Source organism: Cervus elaphus, chromosome 1 (assembly GCF_910594005.1).
Source record: "Cervus elaphus chromosome 1, mCerEla1.1, whole genome shotgun sequence".
NCBI lineage: Eukaryota > Metazoa > Chordata > Mammalia > Artiodactyla > Cervidae > Cervus > Cervus elaphus.
Genome location: NC_057815.1, coordinates 87,108,371 through 87,124,993, shown reverse-complemented (window position 1 = coordinate 87,124,993; position 16,623 = coordinate 87,108,371). Strand labels below are relative to the sequence as shown.

Genomic DNA, 16,623 nt, shown 5'->3' with positions numbered 1-16,623 from the left:
CTCCCCACAGCTTTTCCAGGAGATGGGAACAGTCACTGCCATTTCTCAGATAAACACACTGCAGCACGGGGAGGAGAATGACTCTCCCAAGCTTGCACCAGCCCAGATCAGGACTAGCGCCCAGATGCCTGCCTCCAGAAGCTGACCATTCCCAACTACCCGTTGAAAAATTCCACTACGACCTGGAAACGAATTCAACTTGGAGAAACCAGCTAGGCGTTTCCGCGCTCCTGAGGATGGCAAGGCACCCGGGGAGAAGAGCCTGAGACAAGAATCCGGGAGTCGAAGCCCCCAGCGCGTCGCGGCGCGGAGGCCCGGAGAACGCAGGCGCCCGGCTCTCCAGTCAAAGTTCGTTCCACCGCCGACTCCAGCGGGGTTGCCCTTCCCGGGGTGTTCCGCCGTGTCCCCTTCAGCCTCCCAGCCCCTGAGTGAGGACTATGGCGGGAGGGGTGTTGAGCGGATCTGCAGAGGTGCGAGGGGCCCCGAACTGACACCGAATAAATGCAGCAAAAGCGCCACCTCCTAAGGACGTCCGCGGGCGGGTTCCTGGCGCCTCGCCCCTGTCCCCTGGTGGCGGCTCAAGCCTGGAGGGGGGACTATAGATTTGGTTGTTTCTTTCATCTTACAGTTGCCCTTTTTTGGTTTTCCAAGTCAATGCGCTCCGGCCTGGGGCGACCTGCCAGCACTCACCATAATGTCCCTGAAGACTCAGGGCTGCAATGCGTTTCTGTCCTCCGCTCCTCAGTCAAGGCCGCTCTTCCCACCCCCACCCCGACCCCCACCCCTGGGCTCTGGGAGCAGAGGTCGACTCCAGAAGTGTCCACGGCCTGGCCGCAGCTGTGCGCTCTGGACCGGGCTCCAGGCAAGCGGGGAGTGCGGACACTGGTCCCAAGGAGGGAAGGACCCCTGGTGGGGTAGGAGAGAGAGGGTGGAAATTAGGCCATGGCATCCTCAAATGGAGGGGTTTAGGGAGGTTGGCAGACAGCTAGTAAGATCAGGAGGCAATAGAAATAGAATAACCATCACCATTTACTAAGCACCTACTATGTGCCAGGCACTGAGTCAAGCACCCTTGGTTATCAGTCTCTCCTTGCGTCTCCGGCATCCAGGGTCACTCAACAAGAGCTTGTCTCCCGCATTCTCCTTCACCCTCCCCTTCTCCCCATCCCCCCCCCCCCCCCCCCGCGCCTCCAGCGCTCCTCCCTGCCAATCACAAACCTCCGGATTACCCGGATTAGATGGTGTGCTCCGGCTGGCTCCTTTGACAGGTGCTGGGGCCCAGACCTCTCCGCCAGGAGGCAGGCGGTGAGGGGAGGAGGGACAGGCAGGAGACGCTGTCGCCAGACCCCGGGTCCCTGTCCCTGAGGCCCCCGCGCTCTCTGGACGCTGGGACAAACCTACCAGGCCTGGGAGCCGGGAGCCCCGAATTCGAGGGTTATCCTGACCTCTTGCTCAAAGTTTGCTGTGGGCAAGGGGCTTCCATTTCCCTGCCTGCAAGGCAGGGACATAAACCCTCCACCACAGGACAGTCATGAGTTTACAGAGAATCAAGCGAGGTGAAGGCGGTGCTGCTGAAAGGGTTGAGATGGGGTTGAGCGGGGGTGCAGCGCCCCCCTCCCCCAAAACACAACGCACAGCCTCCATCCTATCAGGAAGGGCTGGACCGCGGAGCCTGAGAAATCCTTTGGCCTTCTCCCTCCTGGTGCTTTAAAAGACCCTGACCAGGGAGGAGCTGTGGTCTGAAAGATGAATATGACCAGCTGTCATAATGGTCGAAGGGCAGGAACTCCAACTGGTCATTTCTGGTTCCTTAAGTCTGGGCTGTGAAGTTTAAAAGAGCAAAGTGTTCCTGACGGAAAGGAGATTACCACTGCTGCTACTAGCAAACACCTTAAGGGAGCAAGATCTCCTTTCATCTTGGCGGTGGTTCTATGAAGTAGGTGCTATTAGCATCCCCACTTTACAGGAGAGGAAACTGAGGCCCAGGAGCGAAGTCACATAGCCCATGTCACACAGCCAAAGAGTGGCAGAAATGGGATTCAAACTTGAATCTACAGCTGGCCTCTTGACCACTAATGGAATCACTAACGCTGCCTCCTCCCTGAACCGCCCTCCCCCCCATTTTTTCCAGCCCCAGAGGCCTGCCACAGACTGGCTTCTGAGCCCAGCTCTGTCCTAGAGAGAATCCAGCAGCCCCTCCCACCATCCATGAGGCCAGCGCTGGGGGGGGGTGGGCTGCAGGAATTAGACTCAACACAACTGCCACTGGCTGCCCACGAATTCTTGGGGCTGAGGGAGGGGACAAGGGGACAAATGAAACCTTAGAGGAGAAGGACTCTCGGGTTGTGGGAGAGGAGGAAAGGGAATTAGGGGCCATGCTCCCCGCCCCTTCCCAGAGATGGCAGCAGAATGTGGTCAGGGCACAGAGGGGGTGTGGACGTGCCAGCAGGCTCTAGGGATTGGTGGGCAGGAGAGGAGTGGAGAAGGGAGGGCAGAGGGGAAGGGCCCCCCAGGGCTGACCCCAAGGATCCCAGAGAGAGAGAGGGAGAATCAGAAGCCTAGCCTGTCTCATTCACCTCTCCCTCTCCCTGGCTCCAGATCAGTTTTCTGAGCGGTAGATTGGGAAGACCACCCTTTACAGTAAGAGACCCTGTAGGCGGTCAGCTCAACAGTCCCAGTGTGGGCGCGGAGGCCTCTCTATCGAAGAGCGAAAAGTGTTCCCAGGGAGGAAGCGGGTAAAGTCCTGGTCTGAGGTGCCCGAGGGGACTCTGGAAAGAGCTCCGTTTTGTCCCAAGGGACCAGTTCTGCTTAAATAAATGAGGTTTACCCCTCTGGGGGGGATCGGGGACCCCCTTTGAGACTGTTGAAAGTTTTAAACCTGCTCCCCAGAAACGGGCACACGCAGCCTCACAGTGTGAGGAAGCTCTCAGGCCCCTCTGGCCATCCACACTCCCTTCCCTCCATCACTGAAGCCTCCATCTCCCCAGCGGTGAAATGGGTAGAAAGTTTCCGATATATACTTCCTTAGAACTAAGGGCTGAGCAGGGAAGGGCAGATCCTCTCCACCCAACAAGCACCCCAAGGAAGTGAGACCTCATTTCTGCCCATGCGGCGCCTCAGGACTCCTGCAGAGGCGAGCTGGCGTGTTCTGGCCTCCACCTTCCCACCGCCGATCTTTTTGAAATCCTAGAGGACTGGCTTCCAGGAGCGAAGGGACAGGGGAGAAGACAGAGGGGACACGGAGCTTCAGTCCCGACACCTGGCCGGGGTTTTGGCTAATGACGTTTGGGGATTATCTGAGGAGGTAAACGATCTGTGTTCTCCTGGGTTGTAACCGATATGGAAGGGGTGCAAGGACCCCCCCAAAGGAGGACTTCCGGTTCCAACTTCCTCTCCTGATCCAGGATTAAGGCGGTCGCCCCGGCGATGTCGAGGCCTCCGCTCACAAGCTTTCCAGCCAAGTCGGGTTTCCCGGGGAGGGGTTCACCAGACCCCAGTTTCGCCAGCTGTGGCCCTCTCAGTTCTCTCTCCCTGCCCTGAGCTCTTTGCTCTGCCCCTGCGGATAAGTGGGGAGCAGGGAGCCAGGCTCCGTCGCGCGCCTGGACCGCGCGTTCCGACAGGAACCCTAGTCCCGCGCTGAAAAGTACCAGGGCGCCTGGAGATAGGGAAGGCAGGTCCCAGAAACGCACCATGGGGCCGGGGAAGGGCGGTGGAGGGATGCGTTCCTGCGGGCGGGGGCGTCGGGGCTGGTCATTTTAAAAAACCTTCATCCCTCCAGTTTTGTGCTTCATTGACCCTCCCGACCGAACAGTGTGCGAGCGTCTGGAACTCACTGGAACACCCCGTTTACCTGCATCTCGGGAGTTAGTGTTTTTCCCATATGAATGAAGATACGTCCCTGAATGCAGACCTCCTTTGGGCCCCTCGCTCCCCGGCCTTAGAAAGCGGAGAATGGGGAAGAGGTGTCCCTCTAGGGTCTCTCCCCGTGCTGAATCCCCTGGCGTGCGCCACCAGGGAGCCGACCAGGGGCCAGACTCCGCGAATGCTAAGCACCTAAACTGGGGGTACCGGTCCGGGTGAGAGATGGAGGCGGTGGGCCAGGAGGAAGGGCAGGCGACCCGGCGCTCTCCGAGCCTGGTGGGCACCCCGCGAGGTCCTCCCTCGGCTCAAAACGCCTAAGAGACCCTCGCTTCTTGCCGGGGGCAGCCTGGCGCTCTAGGGTGCGGACCCGGCCGGGGGTGCGCCAGCCCGCGCCGTGTGGCCTTGGCGTCTTCGGAGAACGTTGGTGGGGAGTGCCTCTCTCCCGGGCTCCATCCCACAGGGGCCGCGGCCGCCGCAGGGGCTGCGCGGGGGCCCGAGCCGAATGCAGGAAGGTGACTAGGTGTCTGCGTTCCTGGGAGATCGGGGCAGACGCTGGAAGGCTGGACGCCGGTGGCGAACGCTGGCGCGAACCTCGGGGTGATAGCCTGGTCCTCGCCCCAGGACCAGGGTCCGCGGTACGGCCGAGGTTGGCGAGCGCCCCCAGCCCCTCGCCCCTAGCCCGCGGCACTGGCGAAGGGGGAGCTTCTCTGAGCGCCGGGTAGGCCGAGAGGATTCGGGAACCCTTGAACGCGCGTCGCCGCAGAGATCTCAGAGAACACGCCGTGGTTAAGAGCGTGGGTTCTGAGATCGTCACCTGAGTTCGAATCCCAAGTCTTCTGCTTTGCTGTGTGACTCTAAGCGATCGCTTCACTTCTCTGTGCTTCGATTTTTTTTTAATCATTGTAAAATGAGGATAATAGTACCACCACAGGGCCGTTTGGAGGACTGCAAAGATCTGTGTCCAAGAGCTGACTTTTAACAGTTGTCCAAAACACAGTTGCTAATTTATGTCCTGCTGGGAATGTGAGGTCTGTGTACCCGCGTCTGCAGAGCAGAAGCATCTCTGCCGAAGATTTGTAAGATCCCTGGCCTTTCCCCTTCATATCCTGACTCTTCCTGCCCCCCTCTGCAGATGTCCAAAATGTCTATTCAGCAGCCTCAACCTTTCCAGCAATCTTTGTTGCCTCCTGGCATTTACAAAGTGGCAAGTGCAAGCCAAGTAGTCCATGACTCAGTGAGGTGCGTATGGTCCGGGTCTTACTCACACTGGGGACCAAGACTCGGGGCACTGTCAGGAGAAGTCCAGTAGCAGATACGCAGGTCTGCTCCCCCTCCCCAGCTCCACTGTCAGTAGGAGGTGGAGACAGTGCAGCGGCCGGATGGGGTGGAGGGAGCTCAGACCAAAGCGGGCAGCTCCAAATCCGTCCTTCCCTTTGAAAGAAAGGACTGTCCGCCAGTCCATGCCTCCCCCTTCTCCATCAGGGACCTTCCAACCAACTCAGTCCTACATCCCGGCGGCCTCGAGAGCTCCCGCCCTGAGCCATAGGGACTGGGCAGTTACTGCGACATTTCTCCCCCGGTATTCATCCGTTCATTCAACTTACTGGTTCATTCACTCATTTAGTCACTTGCACAATATTTATCAAGTGCTGAGAGGTGCTATGTGCCAAGCCCTGTATTTCCTCCTGGGGCGAGAGTGGCTCATGTTCTCATAGGAAGATGGACAATAAAACAAACAGGTTATTAAATGTGGGAGAAAATGTCAAGTCAGAATAGAGGCGATCGAGGACATGACCAGGCAGATGCTAGGGTGGTGAAGGAAGGCCTCCAAGTGGAGGTGACACTGAGCACTTGGCCTTGACAAAGACTTTGTCACCACTCCCCTTCCCAGACTGTGTGCGGAGCCCATAGAAGGGGGAAGCTGCTTCCCAGAGGGTGAAGTGGGACAGTGCCTCGGGAAGAGAAGGGACAGCCCAGGGGAGTGTCTGCCAGGGCTGGGGATGGGAATCAGGACTTGAAGCAGAGGGACTGGCTGCGCCCACTATTCCTGGCACAGTAAAGTGACCGGAAGTGTAGAGATACTGCCAGATAACGTCAGTGATGGAGGGACAAACTGCAAGCCGGAGGAGCCTTAGCTGCGGAAGAAATAACGCGAGGGGAGAGCAAAGACTAGAACTCAGCCTCAGGGTCATCCACCTTGCTTCTGACCGGGAAGATGCCCTGCACCCTCGAAGGGGACCCGGGTGGGAGAGCCATGGCTTTCAGCTATGGCAGAGGGATGGATGGAGGGAGAGACGAAGGGCAGTAGGGAGGCATGGACTGATCAACCCGCAAATGACCTAAAGCACACAGAAATAAACAGCTACTCTTCTCATTCTCCTAGAAAAGACATGTTTGAAGGGACTTGGGGGGGGGGGTGTCTGTGGAGGTTTTCATGGGGAAAACAACATGCCCAGAATGTTCTCACCGGTCACAGGCAAATGCACATGCACGTTCTCACCCCCAGGCATGAGCTCACTCTTTCTGAATTCACCTCTAAGGTATCATGTAAGAAGGTAGAAGCTTCCCCCCTGCTGGTTCCAAGGACCAAGACCTCCTGGAGGGATTCTGACTGAGGACACCAGAGTCTGTGCCTGGAGGGCTGGGGGGTTGAAATTCCTCCCCCTGAGGAGGGGGGGTGGCCAGGACAAGGTTAAATAATGGGGCAGTGATGAAACTGGTGATAAGATCATGGGGCGGGTAGATGGCAAGAGGCAGCACTCAAAGAAAGCTTTCTGGAAGGCAGCTGTGCTAACCACTATACCACCAAAGCAAAGAAAGCTTTCTGGATTGCAGCAGGGTTGTTTTCTGGTTTTGTCTTTTTGCAGTGACAGCCAGAGCAGCTCAGAAGTTACTAGAGAATATGGTAATTGCCATTCTACCTGTCTTGGGACCATTCCCCACCCCACATATCTCACTTCTCTTAGATTCCCCCTTGTGTCTACTCCTGGAATTAGAAAATGAGAGGAGAGAAGTAGAAGGATCACAGACATTATCTGGGTTCTAGTAGCCAGTTTCAGGGCGCAGGGACCAGAGCAGCCTTCTCAGTTTGGAACGCCTTAGCAAAAATGCGCCTCTAAGATCTCAGACTGGACCACTCAGCATTTTCATTCATTCATTCAATGCACATTTTATGATCACCTAGGATGTGCCAAGCCCTGCAGTGAACAAGACAGACCTGGCCTCTACTCTGAGAGAACTCACTGTTCTTGTGCAGCCAGGGAGAGGCCGGCGTACTCTTAAATTTGTCGCTTGATTCATGAAGAGGGGGAGGGCGAGCAGCCGGTTGTCCTTGGCTAGAGGAAACCAAATACGCTGGGAACTGCCTCGCTGAGCAGTGGAAGGAACCCAGGCTCTAATATTTTATTCCGTAAATATTTGTGGGGCACCAGGCAGCGTGGAAGCTGCCCTCTTGCAACCTCGGACTAGTGAGGTGGAGATGAACACCAAACTGGCAACCAGACAACCCTGAAGTCCAGGACAGAGATGTGCCTCGACTGGGAAAGATGGGAAGACTTCCTGGAGGAAGACACTCCTTGCTGAACACCAAGTTATTAGCAAGACAAAAAGCACAGGGATGAGACGGGAATTCCAGAACTTGGCAGAGTCTAAGATCTAAAAGAAACTAGGGCTGAACAGGAGAATTTGGGATGATGGCAGGCTCACTCACTTTTGGCTGAGGTTGGAAAATTAGTTGGTTCCTTTTGAGTTTCAGCCTACACATCTGGAAAATGGGTATGAGGAGACGACCAGCATCCTCAGATTGTTGGGGTAGCCCCAAGAGACAACCTGCGGATGGCTTCTGGCACAACAAGGACTCAATACATATGAGATCCTCACTTGGCTTAGGCCTGTGAGCCAGAGAGGTGCGGGTCCCTCTGGGCAGTGGGGGAGGGGTTCGGGCCTGCGCACCCCTGGCCCCGGTTTGCAGAATATCTTTATTAACGAGCACTTCAAGGTAAGCCGCGATGGAAACCAGATGTGGGATCGGGCAGTCGGCGGCAGAGCAAGGAGCAGAGATACCAAGGGAGAGGGGCGGGGGTGAGGATTAGCTAGGATAAGGTTGGGGGTAGAAGCATGACGCCCCCCCCCCCAGATATTTCTTCTTAGGGAGACCTTTTAGGTGCAGAAGATTGACTTCTGACCTACATTCCTGGGTTCTGGGCGCTCAGGCCCTCTCTCATTTTACTTTGCCCCTTCACCTTTCACCCCACTCCCAGCCTCCCTTGAGATATGTCCTCTATCCTTTTCTCTGCAGTTTATCCAGGACTGCTCTTACTGGGCTCCTCCAAACCCGAGTCATTCTACAGTTAGAGACCCTTTTCCTCCATTCTTCGTGTTTTCGTTTTCGCTGTCAGCAACGTCTTCCCAGATCTGCGGAGGGACCAGCCTCAGCGTGGGTTTCAAGGCAGACGCTGCTGCCTCCCAGCTGTGTGACCTCAGTCAAGGGATCATACCTCTCTCAGCGTCGGTTTGCTCATCGGAAAATGTGGGAACCCCGATTTCCACCAAGCAAGGTTGCTGTGAGGCACAATCGGTGATTAGCCGTGTGGAAGGGACGCGGCTCACTGTAGCAAAGTCCTGTTCCCTTGCTGTGGCGGGGCCCGGGGCCCGGAGGCTCACAGCCCGTTAAATCCATGCCGTTCGTTTTATAATGGGGACTGGGAGGCCAGAGATTAGAGACTTTCTCACCCCCCACCTGAGCAGTAAGCAGGTGACTGCGCAGCGGTGAGGCGCGGGTCTCCCAACTCCACACTCTCAAAGCGCCCTTAACCCAGCCAGAAAATCTCCTGGGCTGGGCGCAGACCTTCCAGAGGCACACGGGGCTCTTTCCTGGGAGGAGAAGGAGCGGCGCAGGCTCTAAAGCTTCGGAAACTGGCCCAGCCTGATGGTTCTCCAGTGTCTGAGCGAACACGGGTTCCTCCGCACCCCTACCCGTGCCCTTAGGAGAGGCAGGATGACTGCAGCGCTTGTGAGTGTATGTGTGTGACTGTGTGTGTGTTAATTTCAAGGAGGAACCGACAATAGGGAAAAGGGGTTGGAAACAGAGCAAAAGGCATCTGTTGGGAAGACAGGAAAGTTGCGCGCTACATTTTTACCGCAACTGCGCGCTAAATTCGCAGGGATGTGTCCCAAAGACTTGGCTGCACCCAGAGGCTACCGGCCCCTCTGACTCCAAATGTCAAACTCTGTCAGATTTTTTGGATTGTTTTTCGTTATTTTTTTTTTTTAATCCATCACTAAAGTTTTGCATGCCCCCTCCAATAGGCCGAAGCTTGGACCCACCTAGCCTCGAGAGCCCGGGGAGTCCAGACACCTCCCTGGCCCCGCCTAGATTTGAAAAGGCCTTCGGGCGGCTCCGCGTAGAATCCCCTCGGAGTGGTGACCGAATTAGTAGCTTCTCCTTAAGAGAAAGGAAAGAAGAAGGGGTGAGGGTGAGGGGAAAGGGGAGTAGGCAGAGAGGAGGAGAGGGAGACGGAAGGGAAAAAGAAAGAGTCAAGGAAGGAAAAAAAAAAAAAGGCACTCTCTTTTTCCGGTTCAAAAACCTTAAGAGGGTTTGGGAGATCTGGTCAACTTTCCGAAACATCTGAATCTTTTTACAGTCCTCCGTTCTTTCCCTGGGCCAGCTGTGGGGAGGGAGAAGGCAGAGAAAGGAGGGGGTGAGGAGCCGGAGAGAGAGGCGTGGAGGGGAGGAGGGGGAGCGAGCAGGCCGGCGCGGAGCGCACAGCCACCGCCTCCTGGCCTCTCCAAACTCCCGGCCAAGGCGCGCGGTGGCGTCCTCGCGCTCTCGCTCGCGCCCCCGCCCGTCGCCCGCGCGAGCCAGGCATGAATGCTGAGACTTGCGTCTCTTACTGCGAGTCGCCGGCTGCTGCCATGGACGCCTACTACAGCCCGGTGTCGCAGAGCCGGGAGGGCTCGTCGCCTTTTAGGGCATACCCCGGCGGTGATAAGTTCAGCACAACTTTCCTGTCGGCTGCCGCCAAAGGGCAGGGATTCGGGGACGCCAAGAGCCGGGCCCGCTACGGCGCGGGGCAGCAGGACCCGGCAGCACCTCTGGAGAGTGGCGCCGGGGCGCGGGGCTCCTTCAACAAGTTCCAGCCGCAGCCGCCCGCCCCGCAGCCGCAGCCGCCCGCGCCGCAGCCGCATCTCTACTTGCAACGAGGCGCCTGCAAGACGCCCCCGGACGGCAGCCTCAAACTCCAGGAAGGCGGCGGCGGCCGCAACGCGGCCTTGCAGGTCCCCTGCTACGGTGAGTGCACGTGCGAATCCCTCGGGGCTGGGGACCCCTGGACCCAGGGCTCCTGGACCTTCGAAACGCGATCCACTTGCGGGAGGCGAGAGTTGGCGGGCTGGGGAGGCGCGGGGCTGAGCGGTTTGTGACTTTGGGTCGGAAAACGGGGATCGATCTCTCCGAGGAGACCGGGGGAATCCGTCCAGCCCTCTTGGGATCCCTCGGCCAAGGGCACGGAGTGTTGGCTGTTAAAACTCAACCCGGAGTCCGTTTCTCCTCCTTTTCGGCGTTTCCACAAACCACTTGCTTTGCGTTGCCTGCCGGGCCGGCTTCGAAGCGGATGCTTCGCAGCACCGGCTCCGGGCGTGCGGCGGGAAACAGTCGGAGCGCAACGCTTGGGCGCCGCGTTCCCCGGCCGCCGAGGCCTGGCTCCTGGCCGGCTAGGAGGCTCCTTGGGCGGCGCTGCAGGTGGGAGCATCGCAGGTGCGGAGCCTGGCCGGGGAGCCTGAAGCGCGGGCGGCGGGGCGCGCCGGGGATGCGGTGGTGCTGGGGCGCCAGCCGGGCGCGGGTTCGAAGACGCCCCGGGCCGCCGATGACCCGAGTCGGGGTGGCTCGCCGCAGGCGAGGCGGGCGAATCACAGTTCCCAAGCGCTTCGCCTTGGGCGATCCCCGGGAGGCGGCCGGCCTTGGAACCAAGCCTTAGGACCGAGCGGCTGGGAAAACAGGAAGCCACAGAGCTCCAGGCGGAGCGGTGCTGGGCAAGAGGGAAGGTTCTAGGTCCTGATTTGGGCCCAACGGGAACTCGAGGACTAAATGACCTCCAAGCCCCCTTGAACTCGGCCACGGGACGCAGGCCTGGGCCCCGGAGCGCCGCGACCGTAGAGGAGGAGAGGGCTTCTCAAGGGCGGCCTGCGGCCAGAACCTTCTCTGCTACAAGATCGGCACTGGTGAGCCCCAACCTGGCAGGGAAAGAAACTGAGATGGATGGGACACTCTCTGGGCTAGGAGCGCTGGGTTCACACGCTCCCCCTTGGGCCACGGCCTTCACACAGGGCCCAGGAAGTGAGCTGGTTCTGACAGGACAATGGTTTTGGCTGCACTGACCAGGCGGGATGGAGAGACAGAGGTGAAACGCGCTGGAGGCCTTGGCGACTGGAATAACCTTAGGAGACAACTTATGCGGATGCATTTTTTTTTACACTCTGCCTGGAACTGGCTCCCCGCAGGCTCAGAAGGGATCCACTAAGTGGTTATTGACACGAACAAGCATTCACAGGGTCGTACTCTTGTCTACACTTGGATTCTACACAGACTCACACACACACACACACACACAACCTCTTCCTTAGGAGCAGCGGGCTCACACGCACGCCTAGTACACTCATGTGGCCTCTCCCCCAGAGCCGCACGCTCTCAAACCCAGAGAACAGACGAGCAGGTTGAGAGCTCCGGGGGATTTCCCCACTTCCTCAACCTTGCCTCTCCACCTTCCTGTTGGAATGAGTTCAGGCCGTGTGCATCACAGCCGCAGCTCCACACTCAGGCAGAGAGGGGCTCTCACCCTGTCCACACGCCCCTGTCTGCCTGCCCCCCACCCCTGGGGCTCAGGCTTCCTCTTCCCCCAGGCCCCTCCTGGCCCCTATCCTTTGGGAATGTTAGGTGTGGGCATATCCCAGATGGAGCATCCCATGGACAGTTTTCTCTCCCTCTGCACTGGTTTTTCGTGTTTTAGAGAAATTCCCCAGCAAGGCGTCTGAGAAAATAGGCAAGGAGAGATCCTACGCGGCTCCCAACGTCTCATTTGGAAATGTTTTCAGCTTCGGAGGGAAAGGGGGAAAGTGTGAGACCCCTCTGAGCACCGCCTCTGAGCCCTGCTGGGCCCCCACTGCCAGTCTCCATAATGCACGCCCAATGGGCAGTGGCCATGGGGCTCCCCGCGCTGTGACCTGTGAGTGAGGAACTTCTCTAAAGCCCCGTTTCCTCACCTGCATCCCAGGGAGATGACGGTCAGGCCTCAGTGGGTAGTAAATGTCTCCCCCCACACCACCCAGCCCAGAGAGACAGCAAGAGTCTCGCCTGCCCCCTCCACATTTCTTCCATCGGCCTCTGTGCTGTGTTGGAAACCTATAAGCACCCACTTGTAAGGACAGGGCAGGCGCTGACCCTGCGCTGGTAAAAAAAAAAAAAACCCAAAGCTGCAGTTTGGGACAAAAGGCAGCTTGGAAACACCAACAGGACTCCACTCCCCGGCTGTCCAAGACGGAGGCACCGCTCACGGCACGGCCACAAACTACGGACAGCTCTGCTTACTCTGTCCTTCTCTCAGCAGCTGCTCTCTCTCTGGCCAGGAGGAGATTTCTGACTCTTGTAGAAAAAAAAAAAGGCACATTAGGCCCAAGAGGAGGAAACCGAGGCACCAAGAGGTGAGGTTCTGATGCCCACAGAGGCGGTTGGGCAGAGGGCCTCTGGAGCTGGCAGCGTGCAGGGACCCTGAAGCACACACACCCCGACATGGTTCTCTCCCTACATTTGTGAGAGTGTGTACCCCAAAGCGGGAAAGTGAGTGAGTAGGAGGGTGAAAGCCTCGGAGGTTCCCGGGAGCTTGAGGAAAGGCAGAGGCAGACTTAGCTTTGGTGCTAAGCTGACTGTGGCTCGGCCCCCACCCAGTGGAGCTTCGGCCTGGCAACCACCTTCCAGCTCTGTTGGTCCGCGGGCCAGAGGCCAGTTCCTCCATCTGCGTAACTGCTAGGAGCAAAAGTGAGGGTCTGAGGTCTCCTCCTCCGGGAGCCAGTTCTCGGATCCAGGCGCTCCTTGACCAGAGAGGTATGGGCCTGGGGTCTGCACTGGGGCCATGGCCCAAGAGCCCGGAGCAGGAGGCCGCCGGCAGTCTCCAGCGGGAGGGCTGCTCGGAGATGTGTAACTCGGAGGGGAGACATGTATCCAGGCTGCAGAAGTCCCTACCCCTAACTGCGCCTCCGCTGCTTCCCCGTCAGTACCGAAAGGGTCACAAACAAGGTGACTCCACGGCTCCCTTCAGGCAGATGCATTCGCGTTTTTAATGCAAGAGCCCCACCAAATCCTGCCTACTGCAATCCTGACCCCACCAGTTTCCCTGGAGCCACACTTTGCCCTTTCAAAGTCCCCGCCCGTCCTGGCCCATCCTTGGCCGCTTGAGCCCCAGGAGACCCGCCAGGTTGGAGACCTGATGTTTTTCAGCTGCTCAAAGAGCCTCATCCCTGTAGGAATTGGGACCCTGGCATCTCGCTCACAAGAGAGGCCAACTCTCCAAGCCGCCAGTGCCACCGCGCTCTGCACCCCAGGCCTCGGCCAGGCGCCCCGGGACGCTTCCGAAAGCAGCCTTGCTCAACCTCCTCTTTCGCTTTCGATTCGGTGCACGCAGGTTTTCGTTGCTAGCCGATTGCTACCTTCCCATCCCGGCGCCTGTGAAAGCAGAGCTCTCAGCGCTGAGGTCTTGGGAGACCGGGCTGGGCCGGAGACCCCTGGGGCGCCACCGAGGGGCTGGCCTTGATTTGTTGAATTAGACACAGTGATTGAATGCTAGAGATATTTATTCCCCCATCACCACCGACACAATCCACACACCACGAAATGTGTAAACTCCACGTGGGTCACAGTCAAATTAAACCAAGGAACCGGGGTGTGCTTTGTATAAGAGGGATCCCCAAAAAGACAGGGAGAAACTGAGGGGCACGCATTAGCCTTAAGAACCCGTGGATGATTGTGGGATGAGGAAGGGAAAACTCAAGTGTAAGAGCTGTGACGTCCAGGATCCCAGGTCAACTGGGGGGTGGGGAGGGGAGGAAGAAAGATGCTTTTAATTTTTTACTTTGTTAATTTCTGTAGCCGTCACTCTGCTCCAACGGTCCAGCCTAAACACATACCATCTTAAAGAGAAAAACAGGAGGCCCGGATTAAAGGTCTCCTATTATTTTAAAACGGTCGATGTGTCTTTATTATAATTTATATATACAGTGAAATGTTGGAAGAATTGTTAATTACATGCTCATGGTATAACTACCATGTGGATGGAGATAGAGACCATTTACATATTGTATCCCTAAACGAAAACTAGGGTGGGGGATTTTTTTTTTTTTTTCAGTTGTTTCAAGGAAATTTCGGAAGAGGCTTCCGGGGAGCCAGAGAACCTGCCCCCCTCCCGATAGTGGCGTTTCTTGAGAGAATAACCTTGCTTGTCCGGCATTTGCGCGGTCCTCACTCTTGCAAGGGAACGGCCGGCTGCCCCAGGAACCTAGCCGCCAGAGGCTCTCTCGAAGCCCCTGAAGCCCCGAGTTTTGTGCGCTGCAGAGAGGGGCCACAACAGGAAAACAAGTTAAAAGTACCAAACGTAAAATGTCTCCATGCTCCGTGAGAACTTTCGTTTCAGAAAGCAGCCGCGCGCACGTTTCCCCGTGGTCATACCTTGTCCCTTGGCCCCAGCCCTTTTCTCTCTTCCCGCAGATCTGCGTGCGGCTTTGTTTCGGGGACAGATTGAAATATAAAATGGATATAGAACGGCCTTCGCGTCTACGGGGGCTGCGGGGAGGGAGCGAGGGGTCCCGGCGTTTGTTTGGGGTTTGGACTTCTCCTTCACCTCTGGTCCAGGTTGCCCGAAGCAGCCGGCGGAGAAAGGATAGGAAAACTGCTGGGATCCCCAGCGGCTCCGAGGGCTTGGGGTGGAGAGCCGCGAAGCCCGAGCTGCAGCGGGTGCGCCTTTCTCGGCCGGGAAAGGGGAGTTGGTGGGGCGGATCTGGGAGAATGCCTGGCTGGAGGCAGCCTCCGCGTCCTCAGCTCCCACGACCCCTGCTCCCCACCAGGAAACCGAAGGACCTCGGCACTGGCGGTGGGAGCCTGGTCCCGTATCTGGACCCAGCTTACCCAGGTGCTACCTGGCCACATGCTCCCGCCCGCTACCTGGTTCCCCAGGAGGTATTACGGTTACAAGGCGGGTCAGCAGATTCGAAAACCAAGACAGGGGGTACTCAGCTGCGGAATGATACCACCCAGCGAATTTAGAGTGAAAGGCACCCTCCCCCCTCCCCCACCCCTTGGTCTGCGGCTGCGGGCGCCACTGGCCAAGGGCTGGTCCAGACTAGACAGTTGAGAAGAGGGCCTTCCTTCAAAACAGGGCCTTTTTAGAGAAACACTTCTGTCTGGCCAACAAGCCTTCCAGCCATAAGCTGGTGCTTCTCAGAGATCCGAGTTCCCGGTGGTCCCCCAGGGGCCTCCCACGCAGAGGTGCAGCCTGTGCCCTCTCCTCTGGCCTGCAGATGGGCGGTGACACCCCCACCTCCATTCCCGGGGTGGCAGCCGACGCCGCACTGCCTGGACGGCGTTCTCTCCAGGAAAGCTGACTCAGTGGTGCGGCCGGAGCCTCCAGTGTGTCCACGGAGGGGTCGCGAGACCCCGGACGCACCAGAGGCCGTGCACCCCGCGCCTCCCTGGAATATTCTGCCACCTTAGCCAAGACTCTCTTCTCTGCCCCATCCCACCCACCCCCCACCAGCAGCGCCAAGGAAGGGAGGGAGCCGTGGAAGGGGAATTGAGGCTTGGCGGAGAGGAAAAGAGACGTGCAAAGAGGAGGCTTGGAGCTGTGAAAGCCTAGGGACTGGGCAGCGGGCGGTTTCGGAATCCGGCTCCAGGGGCAGCTAGCAGGGTCACCACGGCGCATGAGAGGAGGGTGACGGGGAGATACCATAGCCCTCCCGCATGGAGGGTTGCTGACAGAGGCGCCACCACCTGCCAACTACCCGGTTTTCCCCACGACCACACCTCGGTCGGTCGTGCCTTGGGAGCCACAGAATTGGGGCTGCTGGGCGCGGGCGCGGTGCAGCTGTGCGCTTTAGAAAGACGGGGAGTCGGTGTGCATTACATCAGATTCTTAAAGCAGATTGTCCTGGAGCGGATTTCCTTCCAAACTAGGGGTTTGGGAACCTGGGCATCAGCCCCAAGCACCTCGAAGATGGACTGCTGGGGACCTGGGTCGGGGCAGAGCAGCAGGTTGTCCGAGCTGTCCGAGGGCAGGGCTATGGCAGAGAAGATGGAGAGGCTGTGGGAGGTTTGGGGCGGGCGCTAAGGTCCAGCTGGGCACATGTGCAGGGCAGGGCGCACAGTCCAGGTTGAGATGGAGGCGGTGTTCTTTACTCCCCTCACAGCCTTGGGTCCCCTTCCCCTTCTGGATCCAGATTTTATTTCTACGAAATCTGGGAGTTTGGACAATTTCCAAAGGCCCTCTAGGGGTTACTGTGCTGGTACCAATTTGGACTCTCCCCCCTCCCCCGCCCCACCCTGTTTCCCTGCCCTCCTCACCCTCCTCACTTTTCTTTTGTGTGGGAGGAAGCTGTGAGCACATCCCAGTACCTTTACTGGTGCGGGCGGAGGCCTGGGAGTGGCTGTGAGTGCAAGTCCCGCGTGACCGTGGGGCAATGTTCCCGGCTCACACTCATCTGTCCTGGACCTGCTCTCCCAGGGTG

At 58.1% G+C, this 16,623-nt stretch overlaps 1 protein-coding gene across 1 annotated transcript in view; it reads left to right on the top strand.

Annotated features, from left to right (window-relative positions):
* Positions 1-9,598: 9,598 nt before the first annotated feature.
* Positions 9,599-16,623, top strand: part of ALX4 (ALX homeobox 4) — a 45,086-nt gene continuing 38,061 nt past the window's right edge. The window contains exon 1 of the mRNA XM_043909964.1: positions 9,599-10,150. Coding sequence (XP_043765899.1) covers positions 9,727-10,150 — 424 coding nt within the window. The 5' untranslated portion in view covers positions 9,599-9,726. The remainder of the gene's footprint in view (positions 10,151-16,623) is intronic.